The sequence below is a fragment of the Panulirus ornatus genome, chromosome 47, assembly GCF_036320965.1.
Source record: "Panulirus ornatus isolate Po-2019 chromosome 47, ASM3632096v1, whole genome shotgun sequence".
NCBI lineage: Eukaryota > Metazoa > Arthropoda > Malacostraca > Decapoda > Palinuridae > Panulirus > Panulirus ornatus.
In genome coordinates this window covers 6,192,721-6,211,661 of record NC_092270.1, presented here as the reverse complement: position 1 = coordinate 6,211,661, position 18,941 = coordinate 6,192,721, and the positions used below count along the sequence as shown (strand labels likewise).

Genomic DNA, 18,941 nt, shown 5'->3' with positions numbered 1-18,941 from the left:
ATATATAAGCATGAATGCCCATACACGCACATATACATACATATACATAACATATGCACATACACATAAATATACATACACATACACAAAAGACATATACATATATACACATGTACATATTCATATTTTTGGAGTACTTTCATGTTTGTTTTAATAAAGGTTGTACCTCTCTAATCCAGTGCTGTGTGGACTGGCAACTCACATAGTCCAGCACATTTTGAATCTGCTGCCTTTAGTTTGTGGATCTGCCACTAGAGTGGTGCTGTTAGCAGTGCTAAGGCGGCAAAATCTGTTCACACTGCAGCCAAGCTAATTAACAGCCCTGTTAATTTCTTATAGCCCCAGAACAAGTGTATATTTCTGATGAATCAGCCCTGTATTGGCATCCTATTTCATGAAAAACCCCTGCTCAAGATAGTGAGGAGTTGCCATCTGTGGGTAAGGATTCCATAGATAGGGTAACAATTCTTGGCTGCAGCAATGCTGCAGGAACTATGATCATAAGACCAAACTCATGGTCATTAAGAGTGTTCACCCAAGGGCCTCCAAAGGTTTCAACTAATGTTTTCTGGTATTTTCTGCTTTACACCAATGGCCAGGTCCTAAGGTTACTGGATTAAAGAGGTACAATCTGTAGTATAGAACTCACTTGTAGGGAAAATTATTGGGGTATATCTTCATTATTTTTGTTCCTGCAGAATTGGTTATTCTTACACAGTATAAAATTGAACTCACAAGTGTTGTATTACCATAAATTTTCCATAACTTGAATGGTCTTACGATTCTTATGATACCCAACATATCAGGCTTTAAGGGTGTATAATAGTTCTCTTCCTGGCCCATGGCTTGTCTAATGCATATATATGTATATACTAACAGTATTTTCTTTCTTTTTTTAAGGGGAGGCAGGATCAAGTCAAAGACTGTGGCATATGAGGCTGGAAGCGGAGTGGTTGTTGTTTAATATTTTTTAGTTATTGATGGTAGCAGCAGTGATATTAGGATCTCTGTTGGCAGTGATAATGTGATAGCACTAGAAAGATGGGACAGAGATGATTATGGTTATGGTTTAAAGAAATATAAAACTCACAACCAATGAGATTTTAGGGACCCAGTCATGGTGTTATTAGATTTTTGTAGATTAACAAAGCATAAATAGCCATTTTTAACAAAGAAAGACTTGTTTAAAAAAGTTTCTTAAAATAGGAAAACTGTACAATTAAAAACAATCCAGCACAATATGCTTCAGCTCAGCTTATTCATCTTCATGTCTTGCTTTTGACCATCATAATAGGAGGCCCCACTCAAGTCTAGCCTGTTACTGCTGCCTTAGCATTTTGACAGTTACCTGTCATCTTTAAATGCTGAAGATCTAACAACCTCATTAAGAACATTAACTTAAGAAACCTAAAGTTCTGCACGATATCTCAGTTAATATGTACCAGGAAATAATATTATATATAAAGAAAAAAGAATATCTTCATCAGGTATTTTATAACTTACCTTACCATCATGCCCCAAGAGTTCATAAAGTATAGTGATTTATGTGTTTGTCTCTTATCAACCACACTATTTATTTCCATACATCTCTCTTACCCTTCCATTACTTACTTGATGAAACCCTCCCGATTTTTACATCTCCAAAATATGGAACAGAGATTGGGGCCAAGTGAGGATATCCCCTCTAAAGTTCAGTCCTCTGTTCGTAGTGCTACCTCGCTAATGCGGGAAATGGCAAATTTGTATGAAATAAACCCCCCCCCCCCCCAACCCCAAGATAGTGCTAGGGAGAGAATGAGCGAGGAAAGATTGACAAAGAGGATATATGTGTCAGAGGTGGAGGGAACAAGGAGAACTGGGAGACCAAATTGGTGGCGGAAGGATGGAGTGAAAAAGATTTTGAGCGAATGGGGCCTGAACATACAGGAGGGTGAGAGGTGTGCAAGGAATACAGTGAAATGGAACAATGTGGTACACTGGGGTCGACGTGCTGTCAGTGGATGGAACCAGTGCATGTGAAGTGTCTGAGGTAAACCATGGAAAGGTCTGTGGGGCCTGGATGTGGATAGGGAGCTGTGCTTTTAGTGCATTACACATGACGGCTAGAGACTGAGTGTGAATGAATGTGGCCTTTTTGTCTGTATTCCTGGCGCTACCTCGCTGAAGCAGGGGATAGCGATGCTGTTTTCCTGTGGGGCGGGGCAGCGACAGGAATGGATGAAGGCAAGCGAGTATGAGTATGTACATGTGTATGTATGTAATGTCTGTCCATGTGTATTTATATGTATATATATGGGCATTTATGTGTATATGAGTGGATGGGCCTTTCTTCATCTGTTTCCCGGTGCTACCTCGCTGACACAGGAAACAGCGATTATGTATGATTAATAAATATATAACATAATATATTTCACATAAACCTTAGAGGATTTTGTAATTACTTCTACATGCACTTATGAAATTGAACTTCAAACAGCAGAATCTATATTTACATTGAATAAAAAAAAAAGTCAAGTTGGGTAACTCAATAGGTAGAAAGACATGAGCTGTTAAAAAGGATTTAATTCTCAAAATTTCAACAGAATGCTTTAGAATTAGCAAGCTTCTTGTTTGAATTTTGAACCAAGATGACATGACCTGTGATGACAACCAGTTCTGATTTATTGAGTTAAACCTTTAACTGTGGCCAAATCCTTGATGGGAATTCCTGGAAGGAATGGTCATCAGAGATATAGATAGATAGTCAAATCTTTATTTCCTTTGGAAGTCTGTCTCTACATATCCCAGGTCTGTTTGGTGTCTATGGGTGAAAAATATAATTTAAAAATTCTGTATAGTGTGATAGTAAAATGCTTGCATTTTAGAAGTACATCATTTTGTACTAGAGATGCTGAGGTTAGAATAAGTGGTCTGGAACATGTACATTCAGTATGAAGTGTATATCTTCAACACTTTTCTATTTTTAAGATTAATCAGAGACAATTAAAATTGACCGTAAAATACTTGATTTTTCATTTTCCCTACAGAAAATATCTAAGGCTGGATCTCAGAAGACACGCACCATCAATATTAACTTGAAGCAAAATAAAGAACATGAATACAGTGACTATGCCCGTACCTTAAGGGCCAGCCCCAGGATTCCTTTTAAAGCTGATTTGCAACCAAAGGCATCTGTGCTCAAGCCTTCTCCATCTCCAATCTTAGTGAAGAAGCCACCATTAAAGAAACTCAAAATAGTTGCATCCTCTGCATCCCCACACTTTAAAAGGGCAAAAAAGGGAAAAGCAGCTTTCTTTTTCCTTAAAAGGTCAAGCCAATAATATGTTTTTAACTACTTGTAGAACTGGAGACTGTAAGTTAGCTTGCCTGGTGCCCTGAAATGTTTACTGCTATGTATCAGATGTCTGATAGTGGAAGTCTTATTTAAGGTGACAGGCAAGGAATTTTCACCCTTTACTACTTTTCTCTGATGATGGGCAATAATCACTGATCAAAAGTAAATGAACTTACAAAGACTCAGAGGAAAATTTGAGAGGTTAGGCACAAGGATGTGCTTTAATTAGACTGGGTGTCTTAATATAGGGCAGATTTTAATAAATCTGTATCCATCCTGCTAAGTGCAGATGTCATTTATGATTCTCATAAATTGTCTTTATTACAATTATTTTTTTAGCTATGATAATAATAATAATAATAATAATAATAATAATAATAATTATTATTATTCATATTTATTTATTATACTTTGTCGCTGTCTCCTGCGTTAGCGAGGTAGCGCAAGGAAACATGAAAGAATGGCCCAACCCACCCACATACACCTGTATATACATACACATCCACACATGCACATATACATACCTATACATCTCAATGTATACATATATATACACACACAGACATATACATATATACACATGTACATAATTCATACTGTCTGCCTTTATTCATTCCCATCGCCACCCTGCCACACATGAAATAACAACCCCCTCCCCCCTCATGTGTGCGAGGTAGCGCTAGGAAAAGACAACAAAGGCCACATTTGCTCACACTCAGTCCCTAGCTGTCATGTATAATGCACCGAAACTACAGCTTCCTTTCCACATCCAGGCCCCACAAAACTTTCCATGGTTTACCCCAGGCGCTTCACATGCCCTGGTTCAATCCACTGACAGCATGTCGACCCCGGTATACCACATTGTTCCAATTCACTCTATTCCTTGCATGCCTTTCACCCTCATGCATGTTCAGGCCCTGATCACTCAAAATCTTTTTCACTCCATCTTTCCACTCCAATTTGGTCTCCCACTTCTCGTTCCCTCCAACTCTGACACATATATCCTCTTTGTCAATCTTTCCTCACTCATTCTTTCCATGGGACCAAACCATTTCAAAACACCCTCTTCTGCTCTCTCAACCACACTCTTTTTATTTGCACACACCTCTCTTACCCTATTATTACTTACTCGATCAAACCACCTCACACCACATATTGTCCTCAAACATCTCATTTCCAGCACATCCACCCTACTCCACACAACTCTATCTATAGCCCATGCCTTGCAACCGTATAATATTGTTGGAACCACTATTCCTTCAAACATACCTGTTTTTGCTTTCCAAGATAACGTTCTCGACTTCCACACACTTTTCAACGCTCCCAGAACTTTTGTCCCCTCCCCTATCCTATGATTCACTTCCGCTTCCATGGTTCCATCCACTGCCAAATCCACTCCCAGATATCTAAAACACTTCACTTCCTACAGTTTTTCACCATTCAAACTTACCTCCCAATTGACTTGTTCCTCAACCCTATTGTACCTAATAACCTTGATCTTATTCACATTTACTCTCAGCTTTCTTCTTTCACACTCATTACCAAACTCAGTCACCAGCTTCTGCAGTTTCTCACCCAAATCAGCCACCAGTGCTGTATCATCAGCGAACAACAACTGACTCACTTCCCAAGCTCTCTCATCCACAACAGATTGCTTACTTGCCCCTCTTTCCAAAACTCTTGCATTCACCTCCCTAACAACACCATCCATAAACAAATTAAACAACCATGGAGACATTATGCACCCCTGCCGCAAACCAACATTCACTGAGAACCAATCACTTTCCTCTCTTCCTACACGTACACATGCCTTACATCCTCGATAAAAACTTTTCACTGCTTCTAACAACTTGCCTCCCACACTATATGTTCTTAATACCTTCCACAGAGCATCTCTGTCAACTCTATCATATGCCTTCTCCAGATCCATAAATGCTACATACAAATCCATTTGCTTTCCTAAGTATTTCTCACATACATTCTTCAAAGCAAACACCTGATCCACATATCCTCTACCACTTCTGGAACCACACTGCTCTTCCCCAATCTGATGCTCTGTACATGCCTTCACCTTCTCAATCAATACCCTCCCATTTAATTTCCAGGAATACTCAACAAACTTACACCTCTGTAATTTAAGCACTCACCTTTATCCCCTTTGCCTTTGTACACTGGCACTATGCAAGCATTCTGCCAATCCTCAGGTACCTCACCATGAGTCATACATACATTAAATAATCTTACCAACCAGTCAACAACACAGTCATCCCCTTTTTTAATAAATTCCACTGCAATACCATCCAAACCTGCTGTCCTGCCAGCTTTCATCTTCTGCAAAGCTTTTACTACCTCTTCTCTGTTTACCAAATCATTCTCCCTAACCCTCTCACTTTGCACACCACCTCGACCAAGACATCCTATATCTGCCACTCTATCATCAAACACATTCAACAAACCTTCAAAATACTCCCATCTCCTCATCACCACTACTTGTTATCACCTCCCCATTAGCCCCCTTCACTGATGTTCCCATTTGTTCCCTTGTCTTATGCACTTTATTTACCTCCCTCCAAAACATCTTTTTATTCTCCCAAAAATTTAATGATACTCTCTCACCCCAACTCTCATTTGCCCTCTTTTTCACCTCTTGCACCTTTCTCTTGACCTCCTCTCTCTTTCCTTTGTACTTCTCCCAGTCATTTGCATTATTTCCCTTGCAAAAATTGTCCAAATGCCTCTCTCTTCTCTTTCACTAATAACCTTACTTCTTCATCCCACCACTCACTACCCTTTCTAATCTGCCCACCTCCCATGCTTCTCATGCCACAAGCATCTTTTGCGCAAGCCATCACTGCTTCCCTAAATACATCCAATTCCTCCTCCAATCCCCTTACGTCCTTTGTTCTCACCTTTTTCCATTCTGTCTTGTCCCTCCTGGTACTTCCTCACACAAGTTTCCTTCCCAAGCTCACTTACTATCATCACTCTCTTCACCCCAACATTCTCTCTTCTTTTCTGAAAACCTCTAAAAATCTTCACCTTCACCTCCACAAGATAATGATCAGACATCCCTCCAGTTGCACCTCTCAGCACATTAACATCCAAAAGTCTCTCTTCCGCGTGCCTATCAATTAACACGTAATCCAGTAACGCTCTCTGGCCATCTCTCCTACTTACATACGTATACTTATGTATATCTCTCTTTTTAAACCAGGTATTCCCAATCACCAGTCCTTTTTCAGCACATAAATCTACAAGCCCTTCACCATTTTCATTTACAACACTGAACACCCCATGTACACCAATTACTCCCTCAACTGCCACATTACTCACCTTTGCATTCAAATCATCCATCACTATAACCCAGTCTTGTGCATCAAAACTACTAACACACTCACGCAGCTGCTCCTGAAACACTTGCCTCTCATGATCTTTCTTCTCATACCCAGGTGCATATGCTCCAATAATCACCCATCTCTCTCCATCCACTTTCAGTTTTACCCATATCAATCTAGAGTTTATTTTCTTACACACTATTACATTCTCCCACCACTCCTGTTTCAGTCGTGCTACTCCTTTCCTTGCTCTTGTCCTCTCACTAACCCCTGACTTTACTCCCAAGACATTCCCAAACCACTCTTCCCCTTTACCCTTGAGCTTCGTTTCACTCAGAGCCAAAACATCCAAGTTCCTTTCCTCAAACATACTACCTAACTCTCCTTTTTTCTCATCTTGGTTACATCCACACACATTTAGACACCCCAATCTGAGCCTTCAAGGAGGATGAGCACTCCCCGCGTGACTCCTTCTTCTGTTTCCCCTTTTAGAAAGTTAAAATGCAAGGAGGGGAGGGTTACCAGCCCCCCTCTCCCGTCCCCTGTAGTCGCCTTCTACGACACTTGCCTCTCATGATCTTTCTTCTCATGCCCAGGTGCATATGCACCAATAATCACCCATCTCTCTCGATCATCTTTCAGTTTTACCCATATCAATCTAGAGTTTACTTTCTTACACTCTATTATTTATGTATTTATTATACTTTATCGCTGTTTCCCTCAACAGCGAGGTAACAGGTGAAGAATGGCTCATCCACTCATATACACATATATATAAGCATGAATGCCCATACACGCACATATACATACATATACATAACATATGCACATACACATAAATATACATACACATACACAAAAGACATATACATATATACACATGTACATATTCATATTTTTGGAGTACTTTCATGTTTGTTTTAATAAAGGTTGTACCTCTCTAATCCAGTGCTGTGTGGACTGGCAACTCACATAGTCCAGCACATTTTGAATCTGCTGCCTTTAGTTTGTGGATCTGCCACTAGAGTGGTGCTGTTAGCAGTGCTAAGGCGGCAAAATCTGTTCACACTGCAGCCAAGCTAATTAACAGCCCTGTTAATTTCTTATAGCCCCAGAACAAGTGTATATTTCTGATGAATCAGCCCTGTATTGGCATCCTATTTCATGAAAAACCCCTGCTCAAGATAGTGAGGAGTTGCCATCTGTGGGTAAGGATTCCATAGATAGGGTAACAATTCTTGGCTGCAGCAATGCTGCAGGAACTATGATCATAAGACCAAACTCATGGTCATTAAGAGTGTTCACCCAAGGGCCTCCAAAGGTTTCAACTAATGTTTTCTGGTATTTTCTGCTTTACACCAATGGCCAGGTCCTAAGGTTACTGGATTAAAGAGGTACAATCTGTAGTATAGAACTCACTTGTAGGGAAAATTATTGGGGTATATCTTCATTATTTTTGTTCCTGCAGAATTGGTTATTCTTACACAGTATAAAATTGAACTCACAAGTGTTGTATTACCATAAATTTTCCATAACTTGAATGGTCTTACGATTCTTATGATACCCAACATATCAGGCTTTAAGGGTGTATAATAGTTCTCTTCCTGGCCCATGGCTTGTCTAATGCATATATATGTATATACTAACAGTATTTTCTTTCTTTTTTTAAGGGGAGGCAGGATCAAGTCAAAGACTGTGGCATATGAGGCTGGAAGCGGAGTGGTTGTTGTTTAATATTTTTTAGTTATTGATGGTAGCAGCAGTGATATTAGGATCTCTGTTGGCAGTGATAATGTGATAGCACTAGAAAGATGGGACAGAGATGATTATGGTTATGGTTTAAAGAAATATAAAACTCACAACCAATGAGATTTTAGGGACCCAGTCATGGTGTTATTAGATTTTTGTAGATTAACAAAGCATAAATAGCCATTTTTAACAAAGAAAGACTTGTTTAAAAAAGTTTCTTAAAATAGGAAAACTGTACAATTAAAAACAATCCAGCACAATATGCTTCAGCTCAGCTTATTCATCTTCATGTCTTGCTTTTGACCATCATAATAGGAGGCCCCACTCAAGTCTAGCCTGTTACTGCTGCCTTAGCATTTTGACAGTTACCTGTCATCTTTAAATGCTGAAGATCTAACAACCTCATTAAGAACATTAACTTAAGAAACCTAAAGTTCTGCACGATATCTCAGTTAATATGTACCAGGAAATAATATTATATATAAAGAAAAAAGAATATCTTCATCAGGTATTTTATAACTTACCTTACCATCATGCCCCAAGAGTTCATAAAGTATAGTGATTTATGTGTTTGTCTCTTATCAACCACACTATTTATTTCCATACATCTCTCTTACCCTTCCATTACTTACTTGATGAAACCCTCCCGATTTTTACATCTCCAAAATATGGAACAGAGATTGGGGCCAAGTGAGGATATCCCCTCTAAAGTTCAGTCCTCTGTTCGTAGTGCTACCTCGCTAATGCGGGAAATGGCAAATTTGTATGAAATAAACCCCCCCCCCCCCCCACCCCAAGATAGTGCTAGGGAGAGAATGAGCGAGGAAAGATTGACAAAGAGGATATATGTGTCAGAGGTGGAGGGAACAAGGAGAACTGGGAGACCAAATTGGTGGCGGAAGGATGGAGTGAAAAAGATTTTGAGCGAATGGGGCCTGAACATACAGGAGGGTGAGAGGTGTGCAAGGAATACAGTGAAATGGAACAATGTGGTACACTGGGGTCGACGTGCTGTCAGTGGATGGAACCAGTGCATGTGAAGTGTCTGAGGTAAACCATGGAAAGGTCTGTGGGGCCTGGATGTGGATAGGGAGCTGTGCTTTTAGTGCATTACACATGACGGCTAGAGACTGAGTGTGAATGAATGTGGCCTTTTTGTCTGTATTCCTGGCGCTACCTCGCTGAAGCAGGGGATAGCGATGCTGTTTTCCTGTGGGGCGGGGCAGCGACAGGAATGGATGAAGGCAAGCGAGTATGAGTATGTACATGTGTATGTATGTAATGTCTGTCCATGTGTATTTATATGTATATATATGGGCATTTATGTGTATATGAGTGGATGGGCCTTTCTTCATCTGTTTCCCGGTGCTACCTCGCTGACACAGGAAACAGCGATTATGTATGATTAATAAATATATAACATAATATATTTCACATAAACCTTAGAGGATTTTGTAATTACTTCTACATGCACTTATGAAATTGAACTTCAAACAGCAGAATCTATATTTACATTGAATAAAAAAAAAAGTCAAGTTGGGTAACTCAATAGGTAGAAAGACATGAGCTGTTAAAAAGGATTTAATTCTCAAAATTTCAACAGAATGCTTTAGAATTAGCAAGCTTCTTGTTTGAATTTTGAACCAAGATGACATGACCTGTGATGACAACCAGTTCTGATTTATTGAGTTAAACCTTTAACTGTGGCCAAATCCTTGATGGGAATTCCTGGAAGGAATGGTCATCAGAGATATAGATAGATAGTCAAATCTTTATTTCCTTTGGAAGTCTGTCTCTACATATCCCAGGTCTGTTTGGTGTCTATGGGTGAAAAATATAATTTAAAAATTCTGTATAGTGTGATAGTAAAATGCTTGCATTTTAGAAGTACATCATTTTGTACTAGAGATGCTGAGGTTAGAATAAGTGGTCTGGAACATGTACATTCAGTATGAAGTGTATATCTTCAACACTTTTCTATTTTTAAGATTAATCAGAGACAATTAAAATTGACCGTAAAATACTTGATTTTTCATTTTCCCTACAGAAAATATCTAAGGCTGGATCTCAGAAGACACGCACCATCAATATTAACTTGAAGCAAAATAAAGAACATGAATACAGTGACTATGCCCGTACCTTAAGGGCCAGCCCCAGGATTCCTTTTAAAGCTGATTTGCAACCAAAGGCATCTGTGCTCAAGCCTTCTCCATCTCCAATCTTAGTGAAGAAGCCACCATTAAAGAAACTCAAAATAGTTGCATCCTCTGCATCCCCACACTTTAAAAGGGCAAAAAAGGGAAAAGCAGCTTTCTTTTTCCTTAAAAGGTCAAGCCAATAATATGTTTTTAACTACTTGTAGAACTGGAGACTGTAAGTTAGCTTGCCTGGTGCCCTGAAATGTTTACTGCTATGTATCAGATGTCTGATAGTGGAAGTCTTATTTAAGGTGACAGGCAAGGAATTTTCACCCTTTACTACTTTTCTCTGATGATGGGCAATAATCACTGATCAAAAGTAAATGAACTTACAAAGACTCAGAGGAAAATTTGAGAGGTTAGGCACAAGGATGTGCTTTAATTAGACTGGGTGTCTTAATATAGGGCAGATTTTAATAAATCTGTATCCATCCTGCTAAGTGCAGATGTCATTTATGATTCTCATAAATTGTCTTTATTACAATTATTTTTTTAGCTATGATAATAATAATAATAATAATAATAATAATAATAATAATTATTATTATTCATATTTATTTATTATACTTTGTCGCTGTCTCCTGCGTTAGCGAGGTAGCGCAAGGAAACATGAAAGAATGGCCCAACCCACCCACATACACCTGTATATACATACACATCCACACATGCACATATACATACCTATACATCTCAATGTATACATATATATACACACACAGACATATACATATATACACATGTACATAATTCATACTGTCTGCCCTTATTCATTCCCGTCGCCACCCCGCCACACATGAAATGACAACCCTTTCCCTGTACATGTGTGTGAGGTAGCACTAGAAAAGACAACAAAGGCCACATTCGTTCACATTCAGTCTCTAGCTGTCATGTATAATGCACCAAAACCACAGCAACCTTTCCACATCCAGGCCCCACAAAACTTTCCATGGTTTACCCCAGATGCTTCACATGCCCTGGTTCAATCCATTGACAGCATGTCAACCCTGGTATACCATATCGTGCCAATTCACTCTATTCCTTGCATGCCTTTCACCATCCTGCATGTTCAGACCCCGGTCACTCAAAATCTTTTTCACTCCATCTTTCCACCTCCAATTTGGTCTCCCACTTCTCCTCGTTCCCTTCCACCTCTGACACATTTCTCCTCTTTGCCAATCTTTCCTCACACATTCTCTCCATGTGACCAAACCATTTCAAAACACCCTTTTCTGCTCTCTCAACCACACTCTTTATTATCACACATCTCTCTCACCCTTTCATTACTTACTCGATCAAACCACCTCACACCACATATTGTCCTCAAATATCTCATTTCCAGCACAGCCACCCTCCACCGCAAAACTCTATCTATAGCCCACACCTCACAACCATATAACATTGTCGGAACCACTATTCCTTCAAACATACCCATTTTTGCTTTCCGAGATAATGTTCTCGTCTTCCACACATTTTTCAATGCCCTAAGAACTTCTGCTCCCTCCCCCACTATGACTCACTTCTGCTTCCATGGTTCCATCCGCTGTCAAATCCACTCCTAGATATCTAAAACACTTCACTTCCTCCAGTTTTTCTCCATTCAAACTGACCTTATAGTTGACTTGTCCCTCAACCCTAGTGTACCTGATAACCTTGCTCTTATTCACATATATTTCTCAGCTTTCTTCTTTCACACCTTTTACCAAACTCAGTCACCAGCTATTGCAGTTTCTCACCTGAATCAGCCACCAGTGCTGTATCATCAGCGAACAACAACTGACTCACTTCCCAAGCTCTCTCATCCACAACAGACTGCATACTTGCCCCGCTTTCCAAAACTCTTGCATTCACCTCCCTAACAACCACATCCATAAACAAATCAAACAACCATGGAGACATCACGCACCCCTGCCGCAAACCGATATTCACTGAGAACCAATCACTTTCCTCTCTTCCTACTCGTACACATGCCTTACATCCTCGATAAAAACTTTTCACTGCTTCTAACAACTTGCCTTCCACACCATATATTCTTAATACCTTCCACAGAGCATCTCTATCAACTCTATCATATGCCTTCTCCAGATCCATAAATGCTACATACAAATCCATTTGCTTTTCTAAGTATTTCTCACATACATTCTTCAAAGCAAACACCTGATCCACACATCCTCTACCACTTCTGGAACCACACTGCTCTTCCCCAATCTGATGCTCTGTACATGCCATCACCCTCTTAATCAATACTATCCCATATAATTTCCCAGGAATACTCAACAAACTTACACCTCTGTAATTTAAGCACTCACCTTTATCCCCTTTGCCTTTGTACACTGGCACTATGCAAGCATTCTGCCAATCCTCAGGTACCTCACCATGAGTCATACATACATTAAATAATCTTACCAACCAGTCAACAACACAGTCATCCCCTTTTTTAATAAATTCCACTGCAATACCATCCAAACCTGCTGTCCTGCCAGCTTTCATCTTCTGCAAAGCTTTTACTACCTCTTCTCTGTTTACCAAATCATTCTCCCTAACCCTCTCACTTTGCACACCACCTCGACCAAGACATCCTATATCTGCCACTCTATCATCAAACACATTCAACAAACCTTCAAAATACTCCCATCTCCTCATCACCACTACTTGTTATCACCTCCCCATTAGCCCCCTTCACTGATGTTCCCATTTGTTCCCTTGTCTTATGCACTTTATTTACCTCCCTCCAAAACATCTTTTTATTCTCCCAAAAATTTAATGATACTCTCTCACCCCAACTCTCATTTGTCCTCTTCTTCACCTCTTGCACCTTTCTCTTGACCTCCTGCCTCATTCTTTTATACATCTCCCAGTCATTTGCATTATTTCCCTGCAAAAGTCGTCCAAATGCCTCTCTCTTATCTTTCACTAATAATCTTACTTCTTCATCCCACCACTCACTACCCTTTCTAATCTGACCACCTCCCACGCTTCTCATGCCACAAGCATCTTTTATTATTATTATTATTATTGTTCGCTGATGATACAGCGCTGGTGGCTGATTCATGTGAGAAACTGCAGAAGCTGGTGACTGAGTTTGGTAAAGTGTGTGAAAGAAGAAAGTTAAGAGTAAATGTGAATAAGAGCAAGGTTATTAGGTACAGTAGGGTTGAGGGTCAAGTCAATTGGGAGGTGAGTATGAATGGAGAAAAACTGGAGGAAGTGAAGTGTTTTAGATATCTGGGAGTGGATCTGGCAACGGATGGAACCATGGAAGCGGAAGTGGATCATAGGGTGGGGGAGGGGGCGAAAATTCTGGGAGCCTTGAAGAATGTGTGGAAGTCGAGAACATTATCTCGGAAAGCAAAGGTGTGTATGTTTGAAGGAATAGTGGTTCCAACAATGTTGTATGGTTGCGAGGCGTGGGCTATGGATAGAGTTGTGCGCAGGAGGATGGATGTGCTGGAAATGAGATGTTTGAGGACAATGTGTGGTGTGAGGTGGTTTGATCGAGTAAGTAACGTAAGGGTAAGAGAGATGTGTGGAAATAAAAAGAGCGTGGTTGAGAGAGCAGAAGAGGGTGTTTTGAAATGGTTTGGGCACATGGAGAGAATGAGTGAGGAAAGATTGACCAAGAGGATATATGTGTCGGAGGTGGAGGGAACGAGGAGAAGAGGGAGACCAAATTGGAGGTGGAAAGATGGAGTGAAAGAGATTTTGTGTGATCGGGGCCTGAACATGCAGGAGGGTGAAAGGAGGGCAAGGAATAGAGTGAATTGGAGCGATGTGGTATACCGGGGTTGACGTGCTGTCAGTGGATTGTATCGGGGCATGTGAAGCGTCTGGGGTAAACCATGGAAAGCTGTGTAGGTATGTATATTTTGCGTGTGTGGACGTATGTATATACATGTTATGGGGGTGGGTTGGGCCATTTCTTTCGTCTGTTTCCTTGCGCTACCTCACAAATGCGGGAGACAGCGACAAAGCAAAAGAAAAAAAAAATTATTATTATTTATTTATTTTTTATTATACTTTGTCGCTGTCTCCCGCGTTTGCGAAGGTAGCGCAAGGAAACAGACGAAAGAAATGGCCCAACCCCCCCCCATACACATGTATATACATACGTCCACACACGCAAATATACATACCTACACAGCTTTCCATGGTTTACCCCAGACGCTTCACATGCCTTGATTCAATCCACTGACAGCACGTCAACCCCGGTATACCACATCGCTCCAATTCACTCTATTCCTTGCCCTCCTTTCACCCTCCTGCATGTTCAGGCCCCGATCACACAAAATCTTTTTCACTCCATCTTTCCACCTCCAATTTGGTCTCCCTCTTCTCCTCGTTCCCTCCACCTCCGACACATATATCCTCTTGGTCAATCTTTCCTCACTCATTCTCTCCATGTGCCCAAACCACTTCAAAACACCCTCTTCTGCTCTCTCAACCACGCTCTTTTTATTTCCACACATCTCTCTTACCCTTACGTTACTCACTCAATCAAACCACCTCACACCACACATTGTCCTCCAACATCTCATTTCCAGCACATCCATCCTCCTGCGCACAACTCTATCCATAGCCCACGCCTCGCAACCATACAACATTGTTGGAACCACTATTCCTTCAAACATACCCATTTTTGCTTTCCGAGATAATGTTCTCGACTTCCACACATTCTTCAAGGCCCCCAGAATTTTCGCCCCCTCCCCCACCCTATGATCCACTTCCGCTTCCATGGTTCCATCCGCTGCCAGATCCACTCCCAGATATCTAAAACACTTCACTTCCTCCAGTTTTTCTCCATTCAAACTCACCTCCCAATTGACTTGACCCTCAACCCTACTGTACCTAATAACCTTGCTCTTATTCACATTTACTCTTAACTTTCTTCTTCCACACACTTTACCAAACTCAGTCACCAGCTTCTGCAGTTTCTCACATGAATCAGCCACCAGCGCTGTATCATCAGCGAACAACAACTGACTCACTTCCCAAGCTCTCTCATCCCCAACAGACTTCATACTTGCCCCTCTTTCCAAAACTCTTGCATTTACCTCCCTAACAACCCCATCCATAAACAAATTAAACAACCATGGAGACATCACACACCCCTGCCGCAAACCTACATTCACTGAGAACCAATCACTTTCCTCTCTTCCTACCCGTACACATGCCTTACATCCTCGATAAAAACTTTTCACTGCTTCTAACAACTTGCCTCCCACACCATATATTCTTAATACCTTCCACAGAGCATCTCTATCAACTCTATCATATGCCTTCTCCAGATCCATAAATGCTACATACAAATCCATTTGCTTTTCTAAGTATTTCTTACATACATTATTATTATTATTATTATTATTATTATTATTATTATTATTATTATTATTATTATTATTAATGTTAACATTAATACTGTGGAATGCCTTAGTTTGGTTGATGACACACTATAAGTCTTCAAGAATTTCCACATGCAAACTAATGGCATAAATTGGATGGTAACCAAGAGGGTAAGAATTCAGCAAGTTTTATATTTCATATTCATAAGCATACTAATTTGCATTTCATCTTTACACTTTCAATTGAAGTGGATCCTAGACTGATGTGTCTGCATGTTTATTAATATTAATGATAAATGAAATTTTTCTTATGCAGTTGTGTAATTTATTAGGATATATATGACATAATGGGTTGTATCTACACTTTTATATCTATTTATTTTCAAGATGATAATGATGTCTGTTGTGTCAGTTTACATGAGCAGTTTTAGGGACATAAGTTTATGTTCAAAAATTGATTGATCAGAGTTTTCAATTTACATATTTATAGAAAAACATTGTTATGGCTTTGTTTTGCTTAATATTTTTGGCATTATGTCTGTTATGGTAGCAATTTTAATTCTTCTAGTATATCAAACTCTTAGATGGTCTGAGAGAAATTCTTAATTTTTGATAGTGCTGCATAGCCATGAAAAATGTTTTAAAGAGCACTGTATATCTCGTCTTCCATTGTTTGGTTTCACAAATTTATCATTCCTGTCAGATACTTGATAGAATTTAGACATGTAATTAGCAGTATGTTATGATGAAGTAAGGTGGATCCCACAAATTCAGAACTGTAATGATGTCTCATATTAGTACATATATTAGTATTGCTTCTATGGGGAAAGTGAAGTTACAAGGGATGAAGTATTAGGTACAGAAACAGTCTTAAAGCACTTATTTTCATTTGTTTTTGAAAAAGTTTTGTATGCTCTAATAATTTGCCATATTTTGACAATAATGTTGGCAGATGAGTCAATGTACTTTTGTACAATTGTAAATATGATTATGAACAAGAATTTCATTTAAAGTATTTCTTTTTATACCTAACTGCCTCTCCTGCCTGACTGAGGTAGTGTCAGTAACAAGCAAACAAAGTCCTTATTTGCTACACATTTTGCCCTGCTGTAAAATGTACTGAAACTAAAGCCTACAATTCACACTCAGACCATAGAAACCACTGTGTGGCTTACCTTGTTTGCTTCATATAATGTGGCTAAAGTGACTGATGGAATGTTAATCCAGTTCATTCAGTCTCATGCATACCTCTCATCCTCTTGAATGTTCTGGCTCTGATTCCCCTAAACCTGTCTTCCATCTCCCCTTTCCCTTACTTGCTTCAGTTTTGACACAGATTCTCTTAGTAAGTCCCACTTTGCTCATCCTCACCTTATGTCAGAACCATTTTAGCACAACCTAGGTGGCCCTGTCAAGTAGATTGTATGTATATCTATATATATTTATATCCATAAAGAGATTAAACAGCCACAGTGATTAAAGTTAATTTTTTCCTATACCTAAATGTGAAGGAGCATCAGGAACAAATGGACAATGGCCACATTTACACACATTCACTCTTTAACCATGGTTGTCATATATCATATATTGGTCTGCCACAGATGACATCCTGAAAATGGTTGACATTATCCATAATCTGGGTAATGAAATTTGCACAGGAGTATTCAGATATTTTAAAACACCCTACAAATTTAAGATGCAAAGTGCTTGGCTTTAAGTATCTCTTTAGACTTACATGTACACCATTAAACCCTACAGTATGTTTTTGTAGCCAAGAGGTTCTCTATCTCTTTTCATGAAAGAATAAACTGCCCATAACGTGTGGTTTGCATATAAACTCAATTGGAAAAGTAGGTGCTTGGTTCTCTCCCACAGAAAGTTCTCAAGATCAAACTCTGGTGGGATTGAGTGAAAAAATCCAAAAGCAACATTGCTTGTGTAGTAACAAAAAGTAAATTTCTTCAACATTATGGTAGATGTAAATAAATGACAAGCCAGAGGGGACTTGGAAACTCAGAAGAATAACAAACAACAACATGTAAAGAAAGGTGTTGAAGTACGCCCTTTTGCTTTTAACAGGAATGGATATTTTAAGACAAATCTATGTCAAATGAGGCTCAGTCACACTGTTGACTTACTAATACTTAAAGGAAAGGAAATGTGCTCCAATATGTAACACACGAGAAATTTGACAATTATTTATTTTTTATTATACTTGATTGCAATTTCCCGCATTAGCAAGGTACCACTAGGAAACAGACAAGGAATGGCGCATCCTTTCATATACACATATATATACATAAATGCCCATACACGCACATAAACATACATATACATATCAACATACACACATACATACACAGATAATACACATATATACATATGTGCATATTCATACTTGCTTACTTTCATTCATTCCTTCCTGTCGCTACCCTGTCCCATAGGAAACAGCATTGCTACCCCCAGCTTCAGCATGGCAGCACTAAGAAAACAGACAAAAAAGGCCACATTCATTCACATTTGGTTTCTAGGTGTCATGTGCAATGCACCAAAACCACAGCTCCCTATCCACATCCAGGCCCCCAGACCTTTTCATGGTTTACCCCAGACGTTTCACATGTCCTGGTTCAGTCCACTGGCAGCACGTCGACCGTAGTTACCACATCGTTCCAATTCACTCTATTCCTTGCACGCCTCTCATCCTCTTATATGTTCAGGCTGGCCCCAATAGCTCAAAATCTTTTTCACTCCATCCTTCCACCTCCAATTTGGTCTCCCACTTCTTGTTCCCTCCACCTCTGACACATATATCCTCTTTGTCAATCTTTCCTCACTCCTTCTCTCCATATGTCCAAACTATTTCAAAACACCCTCTTCTGCTTTTTCAATTATCCTCTTTTTATTTCCACATCTCTTACCCTTTCATTACTTACTCAATCAAACCACCCCACACCACACACTGTCCTCAAACATATCATTTCCAACACAT

At 39.6% G+C, this 18,941-nt stretch overlaps 2 protein-coding genes across 4 annotated transcripts in view; one reads left to right on the top strand and one right to left on the bottom strand.

The window, feature by feature from the left end:
* Window positions 1-3,461, top strand: part of Nnp-1 (Ribosomal RNA processing protein 1 homolog Nnp-1) — a 28,413-nt gene extending 24,952 nt beyond the window's left edge. Inside the window, exon 9 of one of the 2 annotated variants that reach the window (XM_071689572.1) lies at window positions 3,027-3,461. In XM_071689572.1, coding sequence (XP_071545673.1) covers window positions 3,027-3,320 — 294 coding nt within the window. In that variant the 3' untranslated portion in view covers window positions 3,321-3,461. Of the gene's footprint in view, window positions 1-900; window positions 3,003-3,026 lie in introns of those variants that run through there. The other variant, XM_071689574.1, reaches the window with a different exon arrangement.
* Window positions 1-18,941, bottom strand: part of LOC139763480 (galactosylgalactosylxylosylprotein 3-beta-glucuronosyltransferase S-like) — a 99,322-nt gene that overhangs the window by 58,732 nt on the left and 21,649 nt on the right. The gene's annotated exons all lie outside the window — the stretch shown is intronic.